Below are 26,123 nucleotides of genomic sequence, written 5' to 3' on the forward strand. Positions count from 1 at the left end.
ACAATGCCTATCATACAAGGATGCGACTTGGATACTCTCTCCCTCCTCTAACTTATAATCATCACTATTGTCAGACCCTCTATGGTCGCGCCAGCCTTCCAGGTGGCCCCCAAGGATTGCCATCTATTGACTGGTATTCATGCCTTTGGGTTGATCCCCCCGCGCTGAAGAACTGTCGGTATGTGGCTTCTGAGGCTAGGTCCTAAAAAACACTGTGGCTTCTCTGCTTCCGTCTCTCTGGGGTAACCTGCTCTCAGGGGAGCCAGATGCCGTGTCATGGGGACACTCCCGTGGCCTTATGCGGAGGTCCGTACAGTGACGAGCTGATGCCTCCTGTCAATAGCCACGCGAGTGGTCCACGTTGGAGGCTGACCTCCGGACAACCGCAGTCTTGGCCTCCATCCTGGTTGCCATCTCACGGAAGCCACAGGCAGAACCACCCGGCCAAGTCAGGCCCCAATTCCGGACCTGTGCAAACTGTGGGGCAACAAACGTTTGTTGTTTAAAGGGGTTAAGCTTTGGGGTGATTGTTATGCGGCAACAGGATAACAACTCACTTCCAGACCTAAAGCACCGACTGCAGGCTGTTTTACATTTTGCTGAAACAGGAAGAAACTACCGGAGCCTGGGCTCAACCTACGGCTCCTCGGAGCAGACGCCGCTGGAGCTGGGCGCCACGGAGGAAATGAGGTAAGGACCAGGCACAGCTGGGCCTCGAGGGGCGGCGGGGCGTGTCGTCCGCCTTTCCCGCTTCAGGGTCGCACAGCCACGACGACTGCGGAACCGCGACACCCTCGCTCCACGGCAGCCTCCGCGCCTGCGCGGTGGGCTCCTCGCGCTCCCAGGCGGCGTTGTGGAGCGCCGAGTCGTCGATCGCAAAGTCCCAGAGCCGCCTGCCTCCGCGCAGGCCGAGCGCCGCCGCCGCTCGCGGGGTGGGCTGCAGAGGGCGCCCTCCAGACAGGGCCGGACTGCCCCGCGTCCCCGAGACCAGCCGGCAGCTCGGCTGGCAACTCGGTTGGCAGCTCGGCCGGCAGCTCGGCCGTCGTCGCAGGGCCTTCTCCCCGTTACCTCTCAGCATCGCCCCCACTCCCTTCACCCCTCAGCTCCGGTAGTCGCCGCTCCAGGGCCGCCGCCGCTTGAAGTACTAGCTGTCCGGCCGCACCGTCGTCACCGGGTCCAGGACCCCGGGCCCTGCCGCCACCGCCATGAAGCTGCGAGTGCGGCTCCAGAAGCGGACGTGGCCGCTGGAGGTGCCAGAAGAGGAGCCGACGCTGGGGCAGCTGCGTGCGCACCTGAGCCAGACCCTGCTGCCCACCTGCGGGTACAGGTAGGCGGCCGCGGCGACGGGGCGTGTCGGGGCTCCGGGGAGCGTGGCGGTGGGTGGCGCAGGCCCTTCCGTCCCGGGAGGCGGGCGGAGAGCCGGCTTCGCGGGTCCGGCGCCCCTGGGGCTGTGTCACGCACAGGCCGGACGGTAAGCGGGCGCGGGGCCCGGCGTCTCGGGGGCTCCTTTCCTCACCCGGGTGAGCCGCGCTTCCGATTTTCCCGTAAAGGAATCCAGGGATGGGCCGGCACGCACATTTTCCCGCCCTTTATAATGTAAAGTTGGAGATGATGGGTTTGGTTTGGGTTCAAGCTTTCGGGGCGCTCAGGAATGTGTAACTTCACCATCTCCAGCACCGGGGCATTTCAGTGGAAAAGTTTGGAAAGTGCTAGAAGGAGGTAGCAGTCGCCCTCCCCCCACCCCCGCCCCATCCCGGGCCACCTGTAAACTTGTAGCGCTGCCGTGCGGCTGCTGCAGTCATCTTAAGGCTTGCTTCACTGACTGTTTACCAGCCGGGCTCCGCGGTGAGCGCTTGGACTTCCCCGCTGCCTTTTTACAAAGTCCAGCGTGCCGGCGTGCTTCCGATCATTTTATGTTGCTTTTTGCTAAAACCAAGGTAAACATTGGCCTTGTGATGACTCTGGAGACTTGCAGTTGTGGGCAGTGACGTTGAGAAGTAAAGGATCCAGGTCTGTTATTTATGGGGCTGCCGATGAGGCTGCTTTGTTTCCGTTGAGGGTGTCTCCTGGGTACCGCCATCGGGGACTAGGGGGACAAAAGTAAGGGTGGTCCTCTTCCGGTCCTGAGTAAGCTAGCAAAGTTGGAATTGGTGCTGAGAAGAGAAAAAGATGTTTGCTGGGGCTTTTTAGATGAATTCTTAAAAAAAAAAAAAAAAACAACCCAAAACTTCATTAAGTGGCTCCTTTTATGAGACTTTTACAAACTTGCATTTTATTTTTAGGGAATTCAGTAAAAGCGGGCCATAGTATGAACTTCTCACCCTGCCATTTATCAAGTTAAAAGTAAGCCTGATTTCCAAATTAAGACAAAAACAGGAAAGTAAGAAATTGACATAACCCTCTTTAAACATTATATTAAATGGCAAGCCTATTATTTCTTGCTGTTAAACCTTTTTTGCATGCTGACTTCATTACCCCACCATAGGTTTTCAAAATTAATTTCTCTTTTTAAGGTATTTTCATTTATATGTGCACATATTTTATTATTATTTTTTAATTAGGTGGGACAGTCTTGAAAGGATGTGAAACCTGACTCCTTGGTTTATCCAAGAGCCCGAGTTTCCCTTTCAGGTTCGGTTTTGTGGTGAAGGCTGGTTACCTGGAAGGCATGCAAGCCTCAGCTCGTGAAAGTAAATTACGTTTTTCTGAATGTATGTTCATTTTATCATAACTAGGCAGTTTCAAAATGTGTCCATATGACATTATTTGTAAAGTGTCTTTGCTGAGCAAGTGGATCTGGGGTTGCCATAAAATATTTTTTAAAAGGCCTGAAGTTTCTAGGATGGAATTTCTTGCTTAAAAGGTGCCCCCCAGCCCCCAAATTCAGAAAACAACTATTTTTTAAAGCCTCCCCTAGGAAACCTCTATCACTTTAGAAATAGCTCTTCCCTTTCTCTGTAGGGGAGGGAAGCTCAACATTTTTGTTAAGCAGATGATTCTCTACCTTTTCTACAAGTAGATATTTGAATGAACACTGTGTTAAAAATAACAACCTTTTGCTGTGACACATGATCCATAAACACTTAGTTCATTTGAGGTGGTTTCCTTTTTTTTTTTTTCCGGCCAAAGTTGTGGTAGCGTTTTTCTGGGTAACTGGCAGATTTCAACATTTATTATTGGAAAGCACTTGAAAACAGAAGCATAGTTACCTATTTTTTTTATAAGTAGGAGTAGTTTCTAAAACCTTAGCATCAATAACTTCTCAACCAAAGACATTCTAATTGGTAAAAAAAATTGTATTTACATGAGAAAGAAAAAACATAATGAGTTATTTCTGGCACTTTGAAAACGCAGCATTGTGAGAAAGAATCAACAGCATGATTCTTCCAAGGACGTCCTTCTTTGACTTTTCAAGAAGTTGATGAAGTCAGCATTGCTGGGTGTAAATGTCTCATGAAATGTTCTACGGTTGTTCATTGTTCCTCACCACGACATGGTGAAATGATGGTGGTTCTCTCCAGGTCAGGTACTCCGTGGTGCAGAAAGGGTGGGAGTTCCTCGCTCCAGGATAATTTGAGCTCTTAGCTTGTTTACCGGTGAGGTTTGGGATCTGTACTGTCTTCCAGGTAAAAGACATTGTTAGTAAGGAAGAAGCTTGTACTTACAGGAGGATGAATTTGCATTCAGTCGTCTACATACATGCATCTAACTTTTTGTAACTTTTTGTGATTGTGAATATTCATTTAGGATGTGGGTCTAGTATTTTGGAACCAACATAAACTCCTGTGGACATTGAATGGGTAGACCTGATTTCAGTCTCATCTTTTTTTTTTTTTTTTTTGGTTCCTCACCCAAGGACATAAGGACATGCTCAATCATTGATTTTAGAGAATGGGGAAGGGAGGGAGAGAGGGAGAGAAACATCAATTGCCTCTCATATGCACCCCAACCAGGGTCTCATATGCATCCAGCACCCAGACCGGGGACCTGAACCTGCAACCCAAGCGTGTACCCTGATGGGAATCAAACCTGCGACCTTTCGGTTTACGGGACAACGCTCCAACCAACTGAGCCACACTGGCCAGGGTGATTTCAGTCTCGTCTTGAACTTCCCAGCTAATGTTGGCTGCATTTATTCCACAAATACTTTTATTTGCCAAGTGCTGCAATTACAGTTTTGAACAACACAGACAAAATACCTGATCTTATGAAACTTAAATTCGAATGTCGGGATTTGGAAAGAGAGACAACATATAAAAATGTATTTTCAAATAGTGCCGTTACAATAAAGAATAAAACACGAGAATGGAATAGAGGGATGGAGACTGGGTGGAAGGTGACATGTGCCTTGGGACCCGAGTGATGGAAGTCAGTCACTGGAAGAGCAGATGCAGGGGCCCAAAGGCTGCGCTGGAGTTGATCTGTTTGGGAGACAGGCAGAAAGCACGCGTGAACCGAGGACAGTCAGTGAGAGGAGGGATGAACAAGATGCTGAGGTAGGAGAAGCAGGGCGGGGCCAGTTGCTGGGCTTAGAGGCCACGTTAAGGATTCTATTCCAAGTTCAAGGGGAAGCCATCAGAGGATTTTCGGCAGAGGAATGGTGTGATATTATTTCTATTTTTAAAAGACTGTGTTTCATTGAATCTCATTTGCCGTCACTCTTAAAACACATTGTTTTATGTAATACTAAAGGAAAAAATGCTGTCAATTAAGCTGTGTTATGTTACGGATTTTGAAAAGCAGTCCTATTTCAAAGATGTCAAAATATAAAACAGTGTGTGTCTTAGAATTGATGAAAACATGGATTAATGATAGAGAATTACTGTATCCTATGCCCCCAGCTAGAATTTTAGCCATTAGAAATCTGTAACCTAGGCATTCAGTGATAAGAACGAATAATTTGGTAGTTTTTCCAAAACTTTGGCTCCCATCTTGTTTTTGTTTTGTTTTCATTGTTTAGTTTGTCTAGGATCATACCATGTACCTTATATATGTTTCAAATGTATTGTTGAGGATAATGGTAGTAGGTAGCTCTTACCATCCTTATCCATCTTTCTTGGCAGTTCCGATACCCGGTTTGCAATTACATTGAACAACAGAGATGCCCTCACTGGAGATGAAGAGACCTTGGCTTCATATGGGATTGTTTCTGGGGACTTGATATGTTTGGTTCTTGAAGATGCCATTCCAGCACCTAACTTGCCTTCATCCACAGATTCAGAGCATTCCTCACTGCAGAGTAACGCCCAGCCCTCTTTGGCTGCCCCCTGCAGTCAGTCCAGCACACAGGATGAAGAGCGGGGTGATTCGTTCCCAGGAGAGGCAGCCCAGTCTGACGCCTGGAGTGATGACAGCATGGTGGGTATCACTGTTAAGACAGGAGATGGGTAGTTGGTAACTCATACCGAACCCCTTGGTTGAATTCTGTACCAGTCAGGATCATTATCATCAGCAGGTTGCAGATCATATTCTTATAGAAAACAGTTTTTTAAAGTGCTAAATGCTAGGGTCAGTTTTGGGCTGGCATTCTGAAGAACCCAGTTTTTACCTATTTGTTTTGTTCAGACATTCTCTCTCTCAGATAAATTAGCCCTTGGTGCCTGGGGTTGCCTTTCGTTAAGCTCGTGTTCCCAGCTTTGCTTCTCGGGTCTCCTCCACTCGTTAAAGCTGCGTACTTATGTGGCCCAGTTATTTCCACATCATTTGCTGGACAGTTATGCCTGGATTTTAAAAATCCGTCACCTTGGATTCTATGTGCCAACATGAATTTGAAAATGTGTGCACCAGTATTCTCTTCTCAAATCAGCCACCCTTTGCTTGTCAGTGGTACTACTGTTTTTCTGAGCTTAAAACCTTGGAGTGATTTTTTAAAAAGATTTTATTTATTTATTTTTAGAGAGAAGGGAAGTGAGAGAGAAAGAGAGAGAGAAACATCAGTGTGTGGTTGCTTCTCACTTGCCCCCTACTGGAGACCTGGCCTGCACCCCAGGCATGTGCGCTGACTGGGAATTGAACTGGTGACCCTTTGGCTCACAGGCCTGAGCTCAACCCACTGAGCTACACCGGCCAGGGCCCTTGGAATGATTTTTGACTCCTTATACCCAGCCCCTTACCAGGTCCAGCCAGTTTTTCCTTTTCTTTCCTTTCCGACTTTCAGTTTTGCTCTTTGGTCTACTTTCTTGGTTCATCTCCTTCCTGCAGGTTTTTGATTATGTTGTTCCCTTGCTCTTTAGTCGCTCTGTGTCATAGATCTATCTGTGCTCATGTTTTTGAATTGAAAAAGACCCAGTATCTCTAGTTCAACCCGGTCATGTACAGAGGAGGAAAATGTCTCTGCTCCTCTACGAGTTTCTAAGGCTTCTGGAGAAGTTGCCCGACAACCTTTGTAGGGCGAGTTTCTGTTCTTTCCTCCTGTAAACTGTCATTTCCTGTCAGACCAGCCTCCTTATCACTTTCCCTCTCCCAGCCAACACACTCCTGTGCTCGCCTGTGCACACGCGCACTGCCTGGTGGCCACTTCATGCCTTGGCTCGTGCTCTGCACCCAGCCTGTGACCCACTGCCCCTCCCCCTCTCCTGTCTGTGTCTCCACCACCCTCCAGGGTCCCGCCAGCCACAACAGATTTCTTTAATTTCTCTGTTATCTGTATTGCTTTGTAAACACCTCATTTAGTATCCTGCCTTTTGATTTATAGGGCATAAGTAATCACTTTTATTACTTAATTTATTAATACCTATATATATCATTTTATTATTTTTGTGTGTGTGTATTTATCACTTCAACTTAATTTTTTTTGTGAGCCTTAAACATTTATAAGTATTCATCATGCCTATCCTGTCACTAAATATATACATATACTAAAAAAAATACATTTTAATAGGTTTGTAAATTATGAAAGTCATCAGTGTTCTATGTCCAGATTTTAGTAATAGTATCCAGAAAGATGAAGCAAGTTAAAAAAAAGCTTTTATAAATCTCAAAGTATTTTTATGATATTTTAAAAGAATTTGTTATGTGTTTTGTGTTTCCGTTTCATGGAGGTACCCTAGGGAATAAGAATATTTAGCACAAATTTAAATTACATTTCTCAGCCTTTCTTGCTGACAGACTCATTCAGAGATTCTGGTGGAAGGGCCCCTTCCCATTACTTCCATGTACTACTAAAATTGTCCAGTAAAATGGACCTTTCTATAGTATATGTAATAGTTGCTTTAGTGGTTTCCTTTTGGAAAATTTTGAGACATTAATGTTGCCTCAAGTCAGTAAATTAAATTCTAATAGTGTGTTATTTTGCACTGTAAGACTTGTGTAGGATGACTGTAAAATCTGAGTGTGGAAACTGAGCTTGAATCTTATAAATAATGCTTTAAGTATGTGAAACAGTAGGATCTGCTAAATAAGTGTAGAATGGAGCATTAGAAAGGAAAGTGGATGGTTAAACTTGAAACAATAGGAAAAATGTACTCTTGTAGGTAAGTGGAAATTCATTTTCTTATTTCCTTGTATTTGGGAACTCATCTAGTACCTGTTGAGACTTTAATGGGAAACCGGAGATGACATGGCGTCGAACCCTAATATTGCTCTAAACTGCATTTGAGTCACTTGTTCCAGTCATTTGTAAAAGATGCGGGGCAGATGATGTGTTCAGAGAGGTGGTGCTGAACGTTTATTTTTCACTTCTCCATGTGTGAAGAATAAGATAAAGGTTCCTGCCATGTCAGAATGGCTCCGAGAGCGGCAGCGATTCTCACGGAGTGGGGGAATAAGGTGTGATAAGCTCACGGGGGGGTGGGGGGTTCTGATATGTTCCTCTTACGTCATCATCAGTTCAGGGCAGCCAGCCCTTCGTAATGCTTTGTCCATGTACGTTCTCTCCCTGATAACTGTGGTGCGTGGCCAAGAGCTGGGCATGATAAGTAAGAAGCAAAGAGCCTGCATACTCTATAATTTACTTAAGTGTTAAGTAATTTCTATTTATTCAAAATATGAGGAGGCCTCCTTTTTTTAGGGAGTGTGAATTGTTGGCCTCCAGGTTTTAACAAGTGAATCTGTATCTTTTTTGTAAGCCACCAGGGCTCGGGTCCTCGGGGATTTTAGAACAGCCTCAGGCTCCCCTACATTCTTCCACCCTTTGACTCATGCTATGTAATTTTAATTTCCTCTGCTCCCTCTTTACTGGAAATATGAACTTGAAAAGAAGAAACATGTGCTTTGCATTAAGAGTTGAGCACATGCCTGGGAAACAAACTTTCTGAGCAAAATTAATATAGGTAGTTTAGTCTTACTGAAGCAGCATGTTATGTCCAAAAGCCTTGAACTGGGAGCCTGGCGAGCTTGGTTCACTTGAAATTTGCATTGGCTGGTAACCTTGACTGCTATTTAATGAGTCACAGGGACAGCCAGCGTGCATAAAGAGGCAACATCATCTGTCTTGCCTATTTCATAGCATTTTTGCATGGTGCACGTGAGAAAACCCCGAAAACAAAAACATGATGAAATCGTAAGATCTTACCCTTCAGCATTTGTTCAACAAGCCTTTATTGAGTACCTGCTACGTGTTAGGCGCTACACTGGGGTTACGGAGAGAGGTGACACGTAGTCTGTCCTTCCTAAGCGCGCAGTCATGGCAGGACACAGATGTGTAACTAGGAAATCACAGCGCAGTGTGAGGGAGCGCAGTAATAAGGGCCTTTCAGGCAGAGTGGCAGGCGGTCACCCCTGTTGAAGAGGTGAGGGCTGCTGGAGTGGGGAGGAAGGGGCCGGTGAGAGCGAACCTGATACAGACGCAGGGATCTGGTGACAGAGGGCCTTGTGTGCTAAGGTGTTCAGGAGTTTGGACTTTATTTTGTAGGCCTGCATTTCTCAGTGCGTCCTCTGTGAAAAACTTGTTTCATGAGATCATAAGTAAGTGCTACCAGGATGCTGAGCGTCGAGGAAGGAGGATAGTGTTTCTTAAATGTTGTTACTGGGTTTCTCAGGGCTTCACGATGCCAACGATGTGTTTTGTGAGTGAGGAGGGGAAAGGAGGTGACTGTAGCATGTAGCGTTTTCCAAACTCACTTCGTCGTCAGCCTCTCTTTTCCTGAGAACATGGAGAGTCCCATTCCAAGGCACAGTTTAGGGAAATGCTGCCGTCTGCCTCGGGGAAGTTCTGGCAGGGCTTTGGTTGGGACAGAGGACCTACTTGGATTCTTAATTGTCAGAAAACTGACCGCAGTGGGTGGAATGTATTGGATGATAAAAAAGTGGCATCGGGGATATTGGGGAGAAATGAGCGTGAGTACTATAGGAGTAAGCAAGGGGCAGGTTTTAGAGGTACCTGGGAGGCAGATTCAGGGGAACTTTCGGGTGTGATCAGGTGGGGGGTGGGAGAAGTCTGGGAAGATTTCCAGGGTTTTGGCATATCGGCCAGAGGTAGTGGAGATAAGGAATTTAGGATGGAGCAGTAGGCTGCAGGCTCGTTTATGTAGGAGGGCTCACTTCAGTGTGCCCCATTTCTGAACCCACTAATGTGCTTTGGCTTTGAGCGCCAATCTCTCAGTTCACTCTGGGATACAAAATGTCATGTGTAAAAGTCTATTTGGACCTGGCTGGCGTAGCTCAGTGGATTGAGCGTGGGCTGCGAACCAAAGTGTCGCAGGTTCGATTCCCAGCCAGGGCACATGCCTGGGTTGCAGGCCATGGCCCCCAGCAACCACACATTGATGTTTCTCTCTCTCTCTCTCTCTCTTTCTCCCTCCCTTCCCTCTCTAAAAATAAATAAATAAAATCTTTAAAAAAAAGTCTATTTAATGAATTCATTGTGTTGTTATCCTTTTCAGGCAGGGCCTAGTCAGAACGTTGGAGCTGAGTCCGCTGAAGACGTTGTGGATATGGAGGAAGGCGCGGGTTTCTGCCCCTCCGAACCCATGCTCTGCAGTGAGTCGGTGGAAGGGCGAGTGCCCCACTCACTGGAGACCCTGTATCAGTCAGCGGGCTGCTCTGGTCCCAGCGATGCCTTGGTAGTGTCCGTGCATCTTCTCATGCTGGAGTCGGGCTACATGCCTCAGGTAAGACTGCAAGCGAAGACAGGCGTCTTGCTAGGGTTTAAGTTCCCGTTGGGAAAGGGGGTGTGTCGGACATACCTCTAGAGTGTCGTGCAGCGTGGATTTGCTGTTGAACGTGGTTGGGTGTTCAACGTAACGTGCTGGACACAGCGATGGCATAAAACAGGCAGTACATGTTCCCTTCCCTCTCTTCCTTCTTTTTCCTCCTTCATTTGTTTTATTAGTTTTTAATTAATGTTATAGAAGTGATGGCAATTCTGGTTAAAAAAAGACTCAAGATTATGTCTGATAATATGTAATTAAAATGTGGTCCGTGAGTTTGGATTGGGCGTGACTGCACAGGTAGCTCACTAGGGTACTTTTTATGTTAGCGGCTCTATGACTTGCCAGCAGCTTAATAAGGGTCAGTGAGGAAGAGCAACATGGTTCTCATGCTGTAGTTGCTTTCATTCATTCGCTTATTTATCCTTCATTCATTCTCCATTTGATAAGTATTTGCCAATGTCAGGTGCAGGGCTTTGTCTCTCTCTCAGGTTGCTTATAGTCCAAGAGGGAGAGAGAGACAAGGATACAAACCACTCTACTGTATTGGTTAAATTGTAGGAGGGACGTATATATACACAGGATGCCAGAGATTCACAGAGAACATTTAGAGTAGAGTTTCTTAAACTTGAGTGTGCGTAGAATACCTGGGAATCTTCCTAAAATGCACATTCTAATTGAATACGCCTAGGGTGGAGCCTGAGGCTCTGCATGCTCCCACACAATAGCGGTGCCACAGCCGGCGCTGTTAGGAGTGACACGGAATAATTCAGTGGTCGTGAACGTCTGTGGCGTGCCACGTGCTGGGCCAGGAGTCAGGGTGCAGAGACAGTCTCCTTCCTCAGGAGTCCGTAAGTGTGGGAGCTGAGAGAAAAGGGAAATTACGGTGTATTGTGATAAGTAACATAATAGAAATGTGAACACAATGTTAGGGGATAAACGAGAGAGGATTACAAACAGGATTTTTTGGGGAAAAGGCTTCCCAAAGGAAGTGATACTTGAGCTCGAAAAGGGATATAACTTTGGTAAGCAGGAAGTGTCTTTGAAGAAAGAAATGAATCCTTATCTCTGATGTCATTTGATGTATTTGAACAAAAATTTTGATGGAGGATAATATGTTGTAACATTTTTCTCTGAAAATTGCATTAACGGCAATATTAATGATTTGACAAGTTTTATTAAGGGGACTGTATGGAATACTTATTTCTAGACAAGTTGGGGGCTTCCTAGATTTTTAATCTCTTTGATGGTAATACCTTTCTTCGTTGCTTCCCTTTCGTTTCATTCCCCAGGGGACTGAAGCCAAAGCTTTGTCCATGCCGGAGAACTGGAAGTCGGGTGGCGTGTACAAGCTGCAGTACACGCACCCGCTCTGCGAGGGCGGCTCCGCTGCTCTCACCTGTGTGCCCATGGGAAACCTGGTCGTCATCAACGGTAATGGACGGCGTGGTCACCGTCGTTAATGTACAGACACTTACGTGTTCCCCTCCAAATGTGTTACAGCCGCTGCACTGATCGGCAGTTATGCTGTAGTTATGCGTCTGGAAGGCAGTAGAATACAGGGCTGATGGTTAGGCCACAGCCTTCACTCTGGGGCAGCCCTACCCTTGCTGCTTGAACCTTGTAATGTTTTTTTTAACTCCAGCGGGAGTTATGATAATAGGAGTGAGATTAGTCTGTTACATATGGACTCTATGGAGAATATGTCTTTCTTTATGTCTGTGGATGGCTTTTTAATTTTTACTTATTTAACCAAGGTCTCGAACTGACAGATGGTAAGAGGTGAGATTGAGCTGGGCCCCTTTTTATTCAGCTTGGCGCTTCTGAACAGTATGGAAACGCACAAAAACACTAGGGCTCTGAGCCCTTAGTGTGTGTATGCTGTATCCCCCCCGCAAGACAGTCACTCTGAATAGTTTCTCTCCTCGTTCTCTTCTATATGAAGAAATTTCAGTGGGATGCAATACGTCCCACTTCTGTATTGCATTTTACAAAATGCATTGCCGCCTACAGGTCCGTACCGACTAGCAGTGGTCTTTGGAACAGTCTCATAACCACACGTTCCGGAGATCCATTCGAGTGACTTGAATCTTTCATTTTTGTTGCATTTTGATTTTTGAGGTTTATCCTTTTAAGGATAAGGTGGGAATGACTGCACTTTTCATTTTCCATTGTAGCTCATCTTTGTATAGCAACGGCAGCAGGCACTTCGATATGCCTCAGCTCAGTGGGTTTTCAGCACGTTCGTGCTGAGATGGGAGCCAGCAGGAGGCTTAGTAGGACTGCGTCTGCTCTGACACGTCGAGCAGCAGCAGCGTGCTTGTCCGTTTCACGTGCTGGGGTCCTTCGGAAGATTTTGTTTGGAAATGTTTTTTTCTGCCGAAATTTATTTTGAAAGCTACTGACATTGCCTTGATCTTTGAAAGGAAATATAGTTCTAGGTTTCCTATTATATAATTTCTGTTATTTCTTTTACTCAGTGGATTCTTTAACATGTTATTTAAAAGTCTCACATTTTCAGCTTTCACAGCTTTGGTGGCATTCCACATTTGTCAGGACGTGACTGTCTGATGGCACAAAGACCTAGCAATGGCTTTTCAGCTGTTCATCTCAATTACAAATGTCACTTTTTTTTGGGAATTCTTTTTTCCCCCCAAGATTTTAATTATTTATTTTTAGAGAGAGGGGAAGGGAGGGAGAAAAAGAGGGAGAGAAACATCAATGTGTGGTTGCCTCTTGCACACTCCCCACCAGGGACCCAGCCCACAACTCAGGCATGTGCCCCGACTGGGAATCAAACTGTCGACCCTTTGGTTTGCAGGCTGGCACTCAGTCCACGGAGCCACACCAGTTGGGGCTTAGTTGGGCATTCTTGTACACAGAAGTCAGCAGTTTCTGCCTTTATTTAATCATTCTGCCAGATCACATCATAACTTGCAATGTTGAAGTTACCAATACTGAATGTGAGGTTGTAATTTTTCCCTCAATTTCTTACGAAAGCTCTTTAACAACATATATGTAATAACCTCTATTTACTAGTTTCGAGATACTTAAAAGAGAATAGCTGCTAAATGTCTTAGTTTCTGATGTTTCGTTTATTTACCATTCTTGGCAAATCAGCTGTTTGCAGACTTGCATGGCAGACAGCCATTCCAGGCTCGAGTATTTGAAAAGGAGCAGTGTGTCCTTAAATCTCTCCTTCCCCAAAGACACCCTGCTCGGTGCGCATGTGCACAAGCACATCACTGGCTCTTTCACAGAACCAGATGAAGTGTGCCTTTGTGTGTGCGATTGGAGTTGAACCCTCTGGTGATGTGCAGAATATTGGTCTTTCGGGTCCAGAGAGAGAGATGATGCTGTGAAAACTAGCATGATTCATTTCATAAACAAGGAAGACTCGTTGCCAAGGGTTAAATAAAATAAATGGAGTTTTTAATGGCATTGGTAGAAATAATGATTTTACTGTGTTTAACTGTCTCCTATTAACCTTGCTGCAAATCTCCCGATTACTAATGAGCTGCTGTTGGTGATACTTTTTATATAGCTATTATATAAATGTGCTTACTGTGGTTTTTAAAGGTGATGTTTTGGAGTGACTGAATTCACGTGATGGCAGGTTCACACTTTGGACTTTGCTCTGAGGGAAGGAAATAGGTGTAGAGCAGTTGGTTTTGTGTAATGTGTCCTCTGTACATTGGGGGCAAGGAAGTGCAATAAATGAAGGCATGGATGAAGTGACAACTTTTCGTCTTTCTTGTGCTTATTTACAGCTACACTAAAAATCAACGGTGAGATCAGAAGTGTGAAAAGATTGCAGCTGCTGCCAGAATCTTTTATTTGCAAAGAGGAAGTAGGTAATGTAACCATGATTTAACTTTCGGGATGAAGCTTTGAGAGGTTCATTTTTAAAAAGCTGAAAGGTAATATTAGAAAAACTGAGAGCTTCTGAATGAGCTCAAAGCAAATTCAAGACAGTATCACAGAGTTTCTGTTTCCTGTTTTTCTCAGGGCCTTGGAATGCTGGCTGGTACTTACACTGTCTTTACGTAATGACACCAGCATGTAATTGGTTGCACACTATGGACGCTTCAGAATTCCTGATTTGTTGTTGTGGATTTTTCCAGCACTGTGTTGAACCAGTCTGGAGAGGATCTGTGTTTTGTGGAAACCATACAGCGAAGCTCCATTATTAAAGATGTTTGCTCAAACACACGTAAATTTGGTTGCTATTTGATGCAGATTGGAGCTTTACCAGAAGTTGGCATTCTAGACATGGTTTTGCTTATGTTCTGTAAAATCATTAATAGGTGCAAAGAAGACAAGTTTTCCTTTTTGTTTTTTCATTTAAGCCAAAGGCCGAGAGGTAGGCCGGTGGCTGACGGCGAAGAGATGGGCACAGAGGGAAGCGCCGTCTCTAAGTGCTCGTTTTGTGTCTTTGCAGACGTCACTCCGTTTACTTACGTACACCTACGTAGCCTCCTCGTAAACTTGTGGGGGTGTTCAAGTCCAGACGGAGAGCGGTGCAGCGTCGTGGGGAAAAGGCATTTAAGGCAGCATCTTTCCAGGGAAGACCACCTAGATCTAGATCCTTGCTTTGAAGGCCTAGAAACGTAGTTCATTAGTTCCCAGGGGAGGCCAGGCCTTGAGACACTGACTTACATGAACTGGAACTGGTAGGAGAAGAAGGCATCAGAATACAGTTGACCTTTGAAAGCACTAGGGTTAGGAGTGCTGATCTCCCATGCAGTCAGAAATCTGCATGTAACTTTTGACTCCCCCCAAACTCAACTGCAGTCGGCCCTTGGCATCCGAGGGAGATCGGTTCCGAGACTCCCCTGTCGATACCAGAACCCACGGTGCTCAGGTCTCTTTTATAAAATGATGTAGAGCAGTGCATACAGTTGGCCCTCTGCCATCCGCAGATCCCCAACTGTGGGCGGAAAACAGTATTTTCTCTCTGCTGTTGGTTGAGTTCAAGGATGCAAAACTGGGAGATATGGAGGACTGAGTGTGTATTCATTCACAAGAATATGTGTAAAAGTGGACCCATGCACTTCAAACCTGTGTTGTTCGAGGGCCAACTGTACATATTTATAATGGTCTCTGAACATTTACTGCCATACCAGACCAGTGTTTCTTAACCTTTTCGACCTTATGAATCCACCACTGAGCATCTGTACACATTCCCCATCATTCTCTTCCATGACAATTTAATACCATAGATATACCGTGTACTTACTTGTATACCGTGGCCCTTTGGAGGGGCACGCACCACTGTAATGACTAGGATTTTATTTTTTTGCCCTCTAAGAACCAATTTTTGCCCTGTTGGAGGCTATGTTGCCCCTGGTGAGAATGCATGAACTGAACTCATGAATCTGCGAAGATGGTCTTACCATTAGGACCAGAAATTCCTTGGCTACAGCACTGTATATTCATTCCTGTCCTGTGGGGAGTAGAGATACTTTACACTCTGTAGTAGTAGAGGTTATGCCCATTTCATAGTCAGGAAATAGGTCTAGAGGAGGTTATTGCTTCAAGGTCACAGGGCTAATAAATAGTGGAATTAGGATTGCAATGGAAGTGACTCCTAAGCCTGGTTTTAAAAACAACTTTTATAGGAATGTGGCTCAGATTTATATTCGTTATCTGGTTTCTGTTAAAAGGGAAATGAAAAGGAAGGAGAAAAAGAAATGAAAGGGAGGGAAAAAGTTTAAATACTGTTTTATTGCAAGTTTATGGTCTATATTAATTGAGTATTTTTTTAAAGATTTTATTTATTTATTTTTAGAGAGGGAAGGGAGGGAGGGAGAGAGAGAGAGAGAGAAACATTAATGTGCGGTTGCTGGGGGTCATGGCCTGCAACCCAGGCATGTACCCTGGCTGGGAATCGAACCTGTGACACTTTGGTTCGCAGCCCGAGCTCAATCCACTGAGCTACGCCAGCCAGGGCTTAATTGAGTATTTTTAATGTAGCAGTTTTTATGTTGGGTAGTAATTTTTACTGTGTCTTACAGTACCTAGTATATACTATGTGTTGTTATTCATCCTCTTATTTATGTTTCTAATACTTTTATAGGTCAATGAAGGAAAAATTTTGTTTATAGAAAATCAATTTTCACACTTGAAAAAAGCCATTAAGCCAAATTGATTTTTAAAATACCTTGAAATTTGATTTCAGCTCGAGATTATAGTTCATGTAACACAGATTTAGAGTTTAGCTGCATATTTTTTCATATTCATTATCCAGTCGAGTTGTAATGAGTTGCAACGCATGTGTTTTTATTATAGATAGTGAGAAGGAATGGGGAGGGAGCGAGCATAAACTGATTGTCTCCTGATGTACACTAGGCACTGTGGGTGGAGCTTCAAATTTTAACCACTTTTTGGTGATGGTGTCTCCTTTAAACGGTTCAGCAAACAGGTGTGGATCAGAGGGTTCAAGGTTATGCACTTGGTGAACATACAGCAAAACCGAAGTGGGAACTTCAGGTGCAGTTTGACAGTGTACATGCTGTAATGTACGAGTGAATCGCCTGGGGATTTTATTAAAATGCCGGTTCCCATTAAGTAGGTCTGTGGTGGGTCCCAAGAGCCAGTATGTTGGAACGTTTCCCAGACGATGCCAATTCAGGTGATCCGGGGACCGCTTTGGGTGGCTGTTTAGGGGCTGACGTGGGCGCTTTGGAGCCATACTTAGGTTCGTGCCCTGCTCTGCCACTTACTGTGAGGCCTTGGATGGGCTTTCTTGATCTTGTCCTGTTTTTAAAGTGGGAGTAACAGTATTTAACCCTTAGGGAGAACTGCTGATTCTAAAGGATGCTTGAAAAACTGCTTGACGTGGCTCCTTATACATAATCATCGTGTGATAAATATTATTTTATTCTACTAGGATCTGAGCTCCCCGAGAGCAGCTCTCCGCTCTGTCCCCAGGGCCAGATGGACTGGCAGATACTCAGTCACCCTTGGCTGTCTGTGTGCGTGTCACACCAGCGTTTCCCACTCAATTGCAGCCTAGGAGCTACAGAGGCTGGGCACAGCCCAATTAATTTGATATTATGGGAGTTTCAGCTTTAGGTCTAAGATTTAATTTTCAGAGTCACACACTATCTACTTCCCTTCAACTGGAGATTTTGGATTATGTTTATGTAGGCATTATTTATGAAAATCTGTTTACCACTTTGATTTGGTTTGGCTGAAGTAGAGGATTCCATTTCGTTTTTCCACTTGGTTTTGAGTTTTTATTCTTTATTTTAAAAAATATTCTAGGGGAAAATGTAGCCAAGATATACAAAGATCTTCAGAAACTTTCTCGCCTCTTCAAAGACCAGCTGGTGTACCCTCTTCTGGCTTTCACCCGACAAGGTGAGCGGCGATGGCGAAGGGTCGCGGGTTGAGTGGCTGGAACGAATGGTCAGTTCGTGTGCTGTGCTCCTGGCCCTGCCCTCCTTTCTCCTCCTAGTGCCACTCTGCACATTTTAGGATGAGGCGTAAATGTTCCTCCCTTCCTTTCTGCGTTGTCACAGCGCTTCGCACGTATCTTGACTGCAGTCCATTGTTCAGTGCGTCATGACTGTGGAGGTGATTCCTTCCCACCTAAGTGTGTGCCTGAAAGGAGGGAGTATGTCGCATTCACTCCTGCATCCTCATGGCCTAGCACGGGTCTGGCCCGTGGAACGTTTGAGAGATGCATAAGTAAACGATGTATAGCCTGCAAATTGGGTCTAAGTTTTTTTTTTTAAACAGTATTTATTGGGGCTCTATGCTGGGTACTTTGGATATTTCACATGTGTTCTTACTAAATGCTAACAACTTTGAAGCAGGTTTTATTCCCATTTTATAGATGATGAAACTATAATTCAGTCAGGTTTATAATTCACTCGAGATCCTTGTTTTGGTCAGCTTTCTCTTACTTGTGCGGGAGCAAACACTGCCCTAAGGCCTCAGTGGCTGACAGTGCACACGTGCTCACTCAGGTGCATGCTGTGCGTGGCTCACGTTGACTGAAGGGGTGGCGCTTACCCAGGACGTGCTCTCCGGGTGGCCCAGCCACCTGCTGCTGCTTAAAGCTTTTGCTCAGCAGCGATGTGCCACTCCACTCACAATTCACTGGACAAGGCCAGTCCAAGTGGCCAAGCCTGATGGTAGTGGGTGGGAAGTGTCATTATGCGGTAGAAAATGATTGAGAATCGTAATCTACCACAGTCCTTTGGTTGGTGAATAATTTCAGATTTGTGTAAACAGATATGTGGTTTTTATTTGCCATCTCAAGTTGCATGGTGCCAAGGCTGTTATTACCATAGGCTTCTTTAATTGGTGGTGAGGGAAGAGAATAATGTGGATTTTAAAACCCTTATTGGATTTTGGTTATCTTTGCCAGTGGAGAATAATACCATAAATATTCAAAGGAGCTGATAATGGAAAAATAATTTTCATTTGACTTTGGAATATAATTTTCTTTTCTCGGTATTGCTTCTGAATTTATCTACCCACGGCTTTGTAGCCTGCCCAACAGTAATTGCTAACACCCAGTGCTTGTCATGTGCCAAACGTTGTTCTAAGCACTTTGTGTGTGTTAACACAGCTAACTCTCCACGTAGTGAGGTGGGTAATACTGTTAACCGTTTTACAGGGAATGGAGTTAGATAGGGTTGAAGTAGCTTGTCCAATGGCACACAGCTGGTAAGTGGCAGCACTGGGAGCCAGTTATAAAAACCAGTGAATTATCCATTTTCTGTAGTTGAGTAGAGAATTTTTTGTTGCACTGAATATTGCTTGAAATAAAAGAGGCCATTGACTGTCTGCAAATTTTCAGTTAGTTATGCGCTTTACTCAGGGTACTTGCTCTTTTTTCCCTTTCAGCACTGAACCTCCCGGATGTATTTGGGTTGGTAGTCCTTCCGTTGGAGCTGAAGCTGCGGATCTTCCGACTCTTGGATGTTCGTTCTGTCCTGTCTCTGTCTGCAGTCTGTCGTGACCTCTTCATCGCGTCAAATGACCAACTCCTGTGGAGGTGTTTGTATCTGCGGGATTTTCGAGGTGATTTCCATGATGACATGTTAACAAGAAAGGGATCTTTTGTACTGAGGTCTTAATTCTTTTTTTTTTTAATCAAAGGGGAGGGAAGAAGACTTACATATTTGTTATTATTGTTCAATCCTCATCTGAAGACATGCTTATTGATTTTAGAGAGGAGAAGAGAGAGGGGTGGGAGAGAAACATTGATGTGAGAGAGAAACATAGATCAGTTGCCTCATAGGTTCCCTGACCAGGGGCCAGACCTTCGACCTGCGTGTGTGCTGTGACTGAGACTCGAACCTGTGACATTTTGGTTGATGAGACGATGCTCCAACCAACTGAACCACCTGGCCAGGGCCCTTACCAGTGTATTTTTAAACTGTGATTTGATTCAGGGTGGGTCATGAAATCAATTTAATGAGTCATTCATTGTACAACAGAAAAAGAAAAACCAGCATTTTATAAAATAGGAGTAAACTTATATTTCAGTTATATAGATATATACTGTGTTATAATGTAAAATAATTGTGGTTCACATGCTATAAGTGATAATATATCACCTTAGGAACTGTAAATATCTATGGGTCAATTTCCTTTTAACAAAAATAAGAGTATCATGCAGAGTCTTTTGGATTGTCAAAAAACTTCTTTTCTTTTAAAACTTCAAAATGTCAGAAGTGCAAATGACCTAGTTCTTCTTTTCTTCCTTCTTGATTCCTAAAGTCTTCATTCTTTATTTCTGCCCCTGAATCCAAAGTTTAAAATGTTACTTTGTCCCTGGAGGCAGCAAATGTCATCTCAGAAATTTAAAAAGAAATCACAGTCAAAATGAAAAGATAAAATGACCAACATATGTGAAAGAACCAGCCAGGAAGAAAAGCAGGCTATGATAAAAATACTCGTGAAAGGAGCAGAGACTTTTTACTTGTATATTCAAGTTCAGGTTTAAAATGTAATCAGTCTCTATCTCATTTCCAGACTGTGGTCCACAAGCTCATTTGTAAGCTGAGTGTTAGGATTTTATCATGAATTTCCCTGTAGATACAATGTCATGGGACTGGAGCTTTTACAAATTTTTCTTCCATGCCAGCGTAATAGCTTCTAGAGACTGTATCGCTGTCTTTTATCCAAACTCTTTATTAGACTTAAAGGAGTTCTTCTTTTCCTCGTTTTACAGATTTTAAGTACATTGAAAATTAGGTCTGGTCATAATTCTGAGTCAAATCATTCAAAACATGGTTGGGAGAAAATCTAACTCAATTATGGAAGAAAACCGTCAGCTTGACCTCCAGTAACGACCATGGCCTATAGCACAGACATGCAGAGGCCATCACCCAGTGGAGTGTAGTATGAGACCTGGGGCTGGAAGCAGCTGACACGCCTAGGTGGCATTCGGGGGGGACGATGCATGTGGGACAACGGCTAGTGCAGGGAGAGAGCAGCCAGGAAGCCCTCGTGTCCCCGTGGGGGGCGGTCACTGGGGCGAGTTACCGGGCAGCACAGAGCAGTGATGGCCGCCTCAGCACCGGGAGGGGGTGGGGTCAGGTTCAAGGCAGTACCAACAGCACTGTGTCCGCTAAACCAGCGATTCGTGTTTCTTTTCGTGCTCAGTGAGGAAGCTTCAGTTTCCTTGGGACAAGCAAACCTGCTCTCAATGCTGGACGAATGAAGCATTTTAAACCCTTCAATTTTGTTTTTCCTTTGTAGATGGTACTGCCAGAGTTCGAGACACAGATTGGAAAGAAGTAAGTGTTTTAAATGTTCACAGCAGAGAAATACCTGCTATGAAATAGTGGATTAGTGCATTAAGGGCGTATTTTCACTTTATTATGATGTAATGAAACCTGTTTTCATTAAATTTATTGCCAATTTTCAGTAAATGGAAATGTTTTCAACATTTATTTTAGATTCAGCTTTTTTTTTTTTTTGTAATTACACAGGAAGAAAATCTTAACACAATGACCGTTTCACCTTTACTTAATATAAAACACTCTCCCTTTGTTGCAAAAAAATTTTAAGTGAACTGCTTCTGTGCTGGAGTAGTCCTCAGTAGTCTGGCGACATAGAATAATGCATTGTGAAAAGAACAAGTGATGTGATTTTATTTGCAGATGTCTGCTATAAAAGGCATTGATAGGACTGAGGAAAAACTTGGGATGAAGGACTAGAGAAAAATAAAGTTCAGTGGCAGGATTCAAATATGTACAAAATATTGGGTTGGCCGAAAAGTCTGTTTAGTTTTTTCTGTAAAATAAAGGACACATTTTTCATTTTCACCGATAACTTTATTGATTTGGATAGTTTGAGCATGTTGGTTATCTCCCGCTATCTAGTGGGTAGAGGCCAGGGGCGCTGCTCAACATCTTCCAATGCATGAGACAGCCCCACAGCAAAGAATTACTTGGCCAAAATGTCAATAGTGCCAAGAAACTTTGCAAAACCACTTTTGATACATTCCATCAGTCACAGTACCTTCTCCATACACTGCCTAAATTTTTTTGTTTCAGTTGTGTTTTTACCCTTCTTGAAATAATAAAGCATAATATGCTGAAAATTGTGTGTTTTTTCCATCTTCAATATGAAATTGGCTGCACAAAAATTTACCAGTTTTGATAAGTCTTTGTAATAAATGCACACTGATATGACAGCTGTGACAATACAGTCTAACAAAATTGTTTCGAATGAGGCTAAAGACAACTAAGCACTGCTAGAGTCATCATATGGAAAAAAATTAAAGGTACTTTTTGACCAACGCAGTATGTCCCATCCTCTAAAACAGGGGTGTCAAACTCATTTTCACGGGGGGCCACATCAGCCTCGAGGATGCCTTCAAAGGGCCAGATGTAATTTCAGCTCCTTAACTGTTAAGGAGTAGTTACATTTGTACAGCCCTAAAATTATTTCAGCCCTTTGAAGGCAACTGCAAGGCTGATATGGCCCCCGGTGAAAATGAGTCTGACACCCCTGCTCTAAAATAAGCATCTATTTCTCTGTTCTTGTTTAAATTGAGGTCCATTAGGGATGTAATTTAAGTAAAAAAGAGAATTTAGGTACAGCCTTCCTCCCCAGTACCTTAACTTTACATGCTGTGGCATGATATTTTCAGCAAATATTTACATTTCCCACTTTTGAAGAAAGGCTGAGTTAAAATTGCGTATTAGCTGGGGTGCTCTGGATTGCAGTCTTGGAAACACATGTCACTCAATCGTCCCTTCTTTGGATTGATTGTTGCTCCAAGGTGGTACGGTGGCTCGTGGCAGTGCGGTCAAAGAGCATTCATTCTGTATTGTATCCAGAGCCACTGGCCCTACTCACCCACACAGAAACTGGAAAAAGCTCTTTCTGTGCACTGGTTTCTTTGTTTGCCTTGCTAGTGTGGGGAAAGTGTGGGTCTGTACAATGAAACCAAGCCGGAGCTTTGGGGAGACGTCCCGTCACTTACCAGATCTTGTTCTTGGTTTTCTCCAGTTGTACAGGAAGAAACACAAACAGAGGAAAGAAGCCCAGAGACGGCGTGCAATGTTCCTGCTGCCGCCACCTCACCCTGATCCTTTCTACCCCAGCCCCTTGCCCCACAGGCCTTTCCCTCCCAGCCCCTTGCCCCCCAGGCCCTTCCCTCCTAGTTCTCTCCTCCCTCCGGGAATTATCGGTGGGGAATACGATGAAAGGCTAATGCTTCCCTTTGTCGGAGATCCAATCAATTCACTCATTCCTGGGCCCGGGGAGGCACCCGGCCAGTTCCCTCCACTCAGACCCCGTTTTGACCCCATTGGCCCACTTCCAGGACCTAACCCCATCTTGCCGGGGCGCGGCGGCCCCAACGACAGATTTCCCTTAAGGCCCAGCAGGGGTCGGCCGACGGACAGCCGGCCACCATTCATGTGATGAATTGGTAACCCCACTTCCGGAGCTTGTTTGGTTTTGTTTCCTTAAAACTGCAGATGTCATCTTATTGGGGTGCAGACTTTTAGTGTTTTCTGTGGTAGTGAGAAATGTGGTCACAGAAGCCTTTCAACAGGTACAAGGAGGGACCCAAAAACCCCCAGAATTATCTTCCGGAGGGCGGGCCCCTTATAGTGCATTCTTCCCCCGCAAGGTGCGTGTCCTAGGAACCCGTCTGTATCCGTGTGCTACCTGGTGTGAGAGGCTGCGTTGGGCCTCGGTAAGTTTTCTTTGAAGACTTCCATCACGTTTGCCCATTTCATGATGGATGATTTAGGAGCACACCTGCCCACACCGCGCTGAGTGTTCAGCAGTTTTTGACCAAAAACAGCATGACCCCCTGCCCCACCCTCCCTATTCACCTGATCTCGCCCCTCGTGACTTTGTTTTTTGTTTCCCGGAGTGAAAAAAGTCCACAAAGGGAAACGTTTTGCCGATGTGGAAGAGGTGAAACAAAAACAGCAGAAGCACTAAAAGGCATCAAAATTGACAAGTTCAAAAATTGTTTTGAGCCGTGGAAAAAACATCTCAATAGGTATATTGATTGGGTGAAATGGAGAGTACTTTGAAGGTGACTGAAGTTTAAACACATAAGAATAAATTCACAATTTTTAATAAATATATTCCATTTTTTTGGTCCCCCCTTGTATGTTAAAGCCGCAGTGTACTGTGGCCCAGAGGTTACTTGGCAATAGTTGGCTACTGACTTCCCTCCCTGAATTCCCCTCTAGAATGAAGGCTGTCTACTGATAATGTTCTGTACCAGATTTCCAAAAAATTGAAGTGTAAATGACGTGGCAGTCTTGACTTTTATTATGGAAAGGTATGCAGTAAATATTCAGAACAGCTGTACAACATTGGACATTTCAAGATGATCAGAGAACCTTTTCAGTGTCATCAGATTATAGGAGATTTAAAACCTGTTTTCGTGGCACTCTTTCTTCAAAGGAAATCGTTTGCAGAGGCCCGATTTCTAAAACAAAAAGAACTAGTTTGGTCGAGCTGGACTGTGGACACCCACCAGCTCATCCCACCTCCCTGGCCCTGCAGCTCTCTCCCAGGCTCTGGGCGGCGCGTCTGGGCCCTGGGCAGCACTGCTGGACGCCCAGCGGGCAGCAGGGGCTCTTGTCCTGCGTCTGGCTGCTTCTGGAGGTATGATCGTTTCTCCTTGTGTTGTGAACCCTCAGTGCCTAATTTGTCATTGTAAATAGAGGACCTCTTTTAACAGCAACGTGTTAAACTGCCTTGAATGCTGGGCAGGTACTTGTTCTTCAAAGGTAGCCTCATATTTGAAGAGCATTTATTTTTTAAGATTTAAAATATACAAAGTTCAAAGTTTATTTTTCCTACAACAAGAAAAAGGCCAAACGGAACCGTCTCACCATACAAACAACTACAGAAACATGCCACAGGGACAAAATCTGAATCACAGCACAGGAATGAAACACTATTAGTATCTGCAGAAAATATTTTGGAATATTGCCAGTGTCTTCCTGCTTTTTTAAAAAAGTCCGTTTTGCATATCAGGAAATGGTTTGGAATGTTGTATGCGGCGAGGATGTTTTGCGTCCTACATACGTGTGAAGGTCTTTCCTCACACAGCCCTCTTCCCATCACAGTGGAGAAAATTCACTCAGTAATACGGTTTCCCAGAGGCCGTGTCACCCGTCGTAGCTTAACGCAGGAAGGGTTGGAGCTGCTGACGTTCTTGTGGTGTTTGGTAATAACTTCTTGAAAATAAGTGTCCGCTAGACGCTGTATTTGGCTTTAATTGGATCCGGGCTGGAAAAGTCACCCTGAAGCTTTGATGGGTCCAACTATATATCTCAGTTCTCCAACATTCCCTCTCCGTGCCTGCGTAACGCTAGGTTGCACTGTGTGCGTGTGTGTGTGTGTGTGTGTGTGTGTGTGTGTGCGTGCGTACCTGTGTGGTGAGGGTTGGGGGACCTAGTGATGAGCGGAAGCACCAAATACTATACAGCAGTGAGTTTTCCAAACCCAGGGTTTTCAAATGGTCCTTGAGAGGTCCCGGAATGGGGCTGATGTCCTGCAGGGACACGTGCATGTCCAACCTCACCTCGGACTTCCTGGCCTGTGCTACGGGTCTCAGTTTAGGGCGTGGGCAGGGTGCCAGACGCCTGAACATGCAGTCCTCTCACCATAGTTTATTCTTCAACTAACTCTCAAGGCTTCACCTCTCGAATAGCTGAATTTACAGTAGAAGCTTGTAGAATCTATGCCGTTTTCATTACACTGAGGCTGTTGAGCTTGACGTATTGCTGGTGTGTAATGAGAAGAAGTCATGGTTTGGCGATAGCCCGGTCTCTGATTTACCGACATCACTTGGACACATCGTAACGGGAGCAAGATAGCTCGGAGCGCAGGGCGTGCCTTTTAGCAGTAAGGTGCTGGTCTGCATCGTTGGCTTGTAGTCTTCATAGCTCCCTGTGACCCCCTTGTTCTTCCCTTTAGTTTGTTTTATTAACAGGAGATTGTTCCCCCTTCCCACCGCCTTTGTCCGCAGGTGAAAGATGTGGTTCGGCCTGGCTGGAAACTGAATCATAGGGGAGGTGTCCACTCCACCTCAGGGTTTTATGATTCTTGATGTAAAAACAGGTGAATCCTGTCCCCTCTCTCTTGCCTGGCTCTAATTCCCGAGATCACTGCTTAGCCTAGGATCGCTATCCTTCCTCCTGCAACAGAGCTGGACACACCTCCCTTTGCCCCCTGTACTCAGGGCCCGGGGTCAAGGTTTGCCTTCCTCGTACCCTGGGCAGTGGCTGCCGAGTCACAGAGCCTCAGGGAGGTGTCAGACAGGTCCCAGGTCTCCGCTGTGTCTGAGCATGGGGAATGCTCCTTCACCCAGTCCCCAGGTGACCCTAGAGGATGCAGTTGTTGGGAAGCTCTAGGTGGGTCATGTAAAATAAGGATTTAATCTTACATGTTTCCTGGGATACCCCAGAAGGTTACAGCACTTAAATTTCTGCTTTTCCATAGCAAAACAGGTGAGATACTGAGAGGAAAAAAAGGTTAACTTCTGCTGTAGACTCAGCAAAAGACTGGAGAGTGCATACT

The 26,123-nt window shown here is 44.9% G+C and overlaps 1 protein-coding gene across 1 annotated transcript; it reads left to right on the forward strand.

Moving 5' to 3' along the window:
• Positions 1-19: 19 nt before the first annotated feature.
• Positions 20-24,621, forward strand: FBXO7 (F-box protein 7). The gene is made up of 10 exons (XM_028532289.2): positions 20-178; positions 609-1,327; positions 5,064-5,358; positions 9,822-10,049; positions 11,381-11,522; positions 13,859-13,942; positions 17,358-17,453; positions 18,951-19,127; positions 20,814-20,851; positions 22,575-24,621. The coding sequence occupies exons 2-10, from the start codon at positions 1,206-1,208 to the stop codon at positions 22,989-22,991; spliced, it is 1,599 nt and encodes a 532-aa protein (XP_028388090.1). The 5' UTR covers positions 20-178; positions 609-1,205; the 3' UTR covers positions 22,992-24,621.
• The last annotated feature ends 1,502 nt before the right edge of the window (positions 24,622-26,123 follow it).

This window comes from Phyllostomus discolor, chromosome 2 (genome assembly GCF_004126475.2).
Source record: "Phyllostomus discolor isolate MPI-MPIP mPhyDis1 chromosome 2, mPhyDis1.pri.v3, whole genome shotgun sequence".
Classification (NCBI taxonomy): domain Eukaryota; kingdom Metazoa; phylum Chordata; class Mammalia; order Chiroptera; family Phyllostomidae; genus Phyllostomus; species Phyllostomus discolor.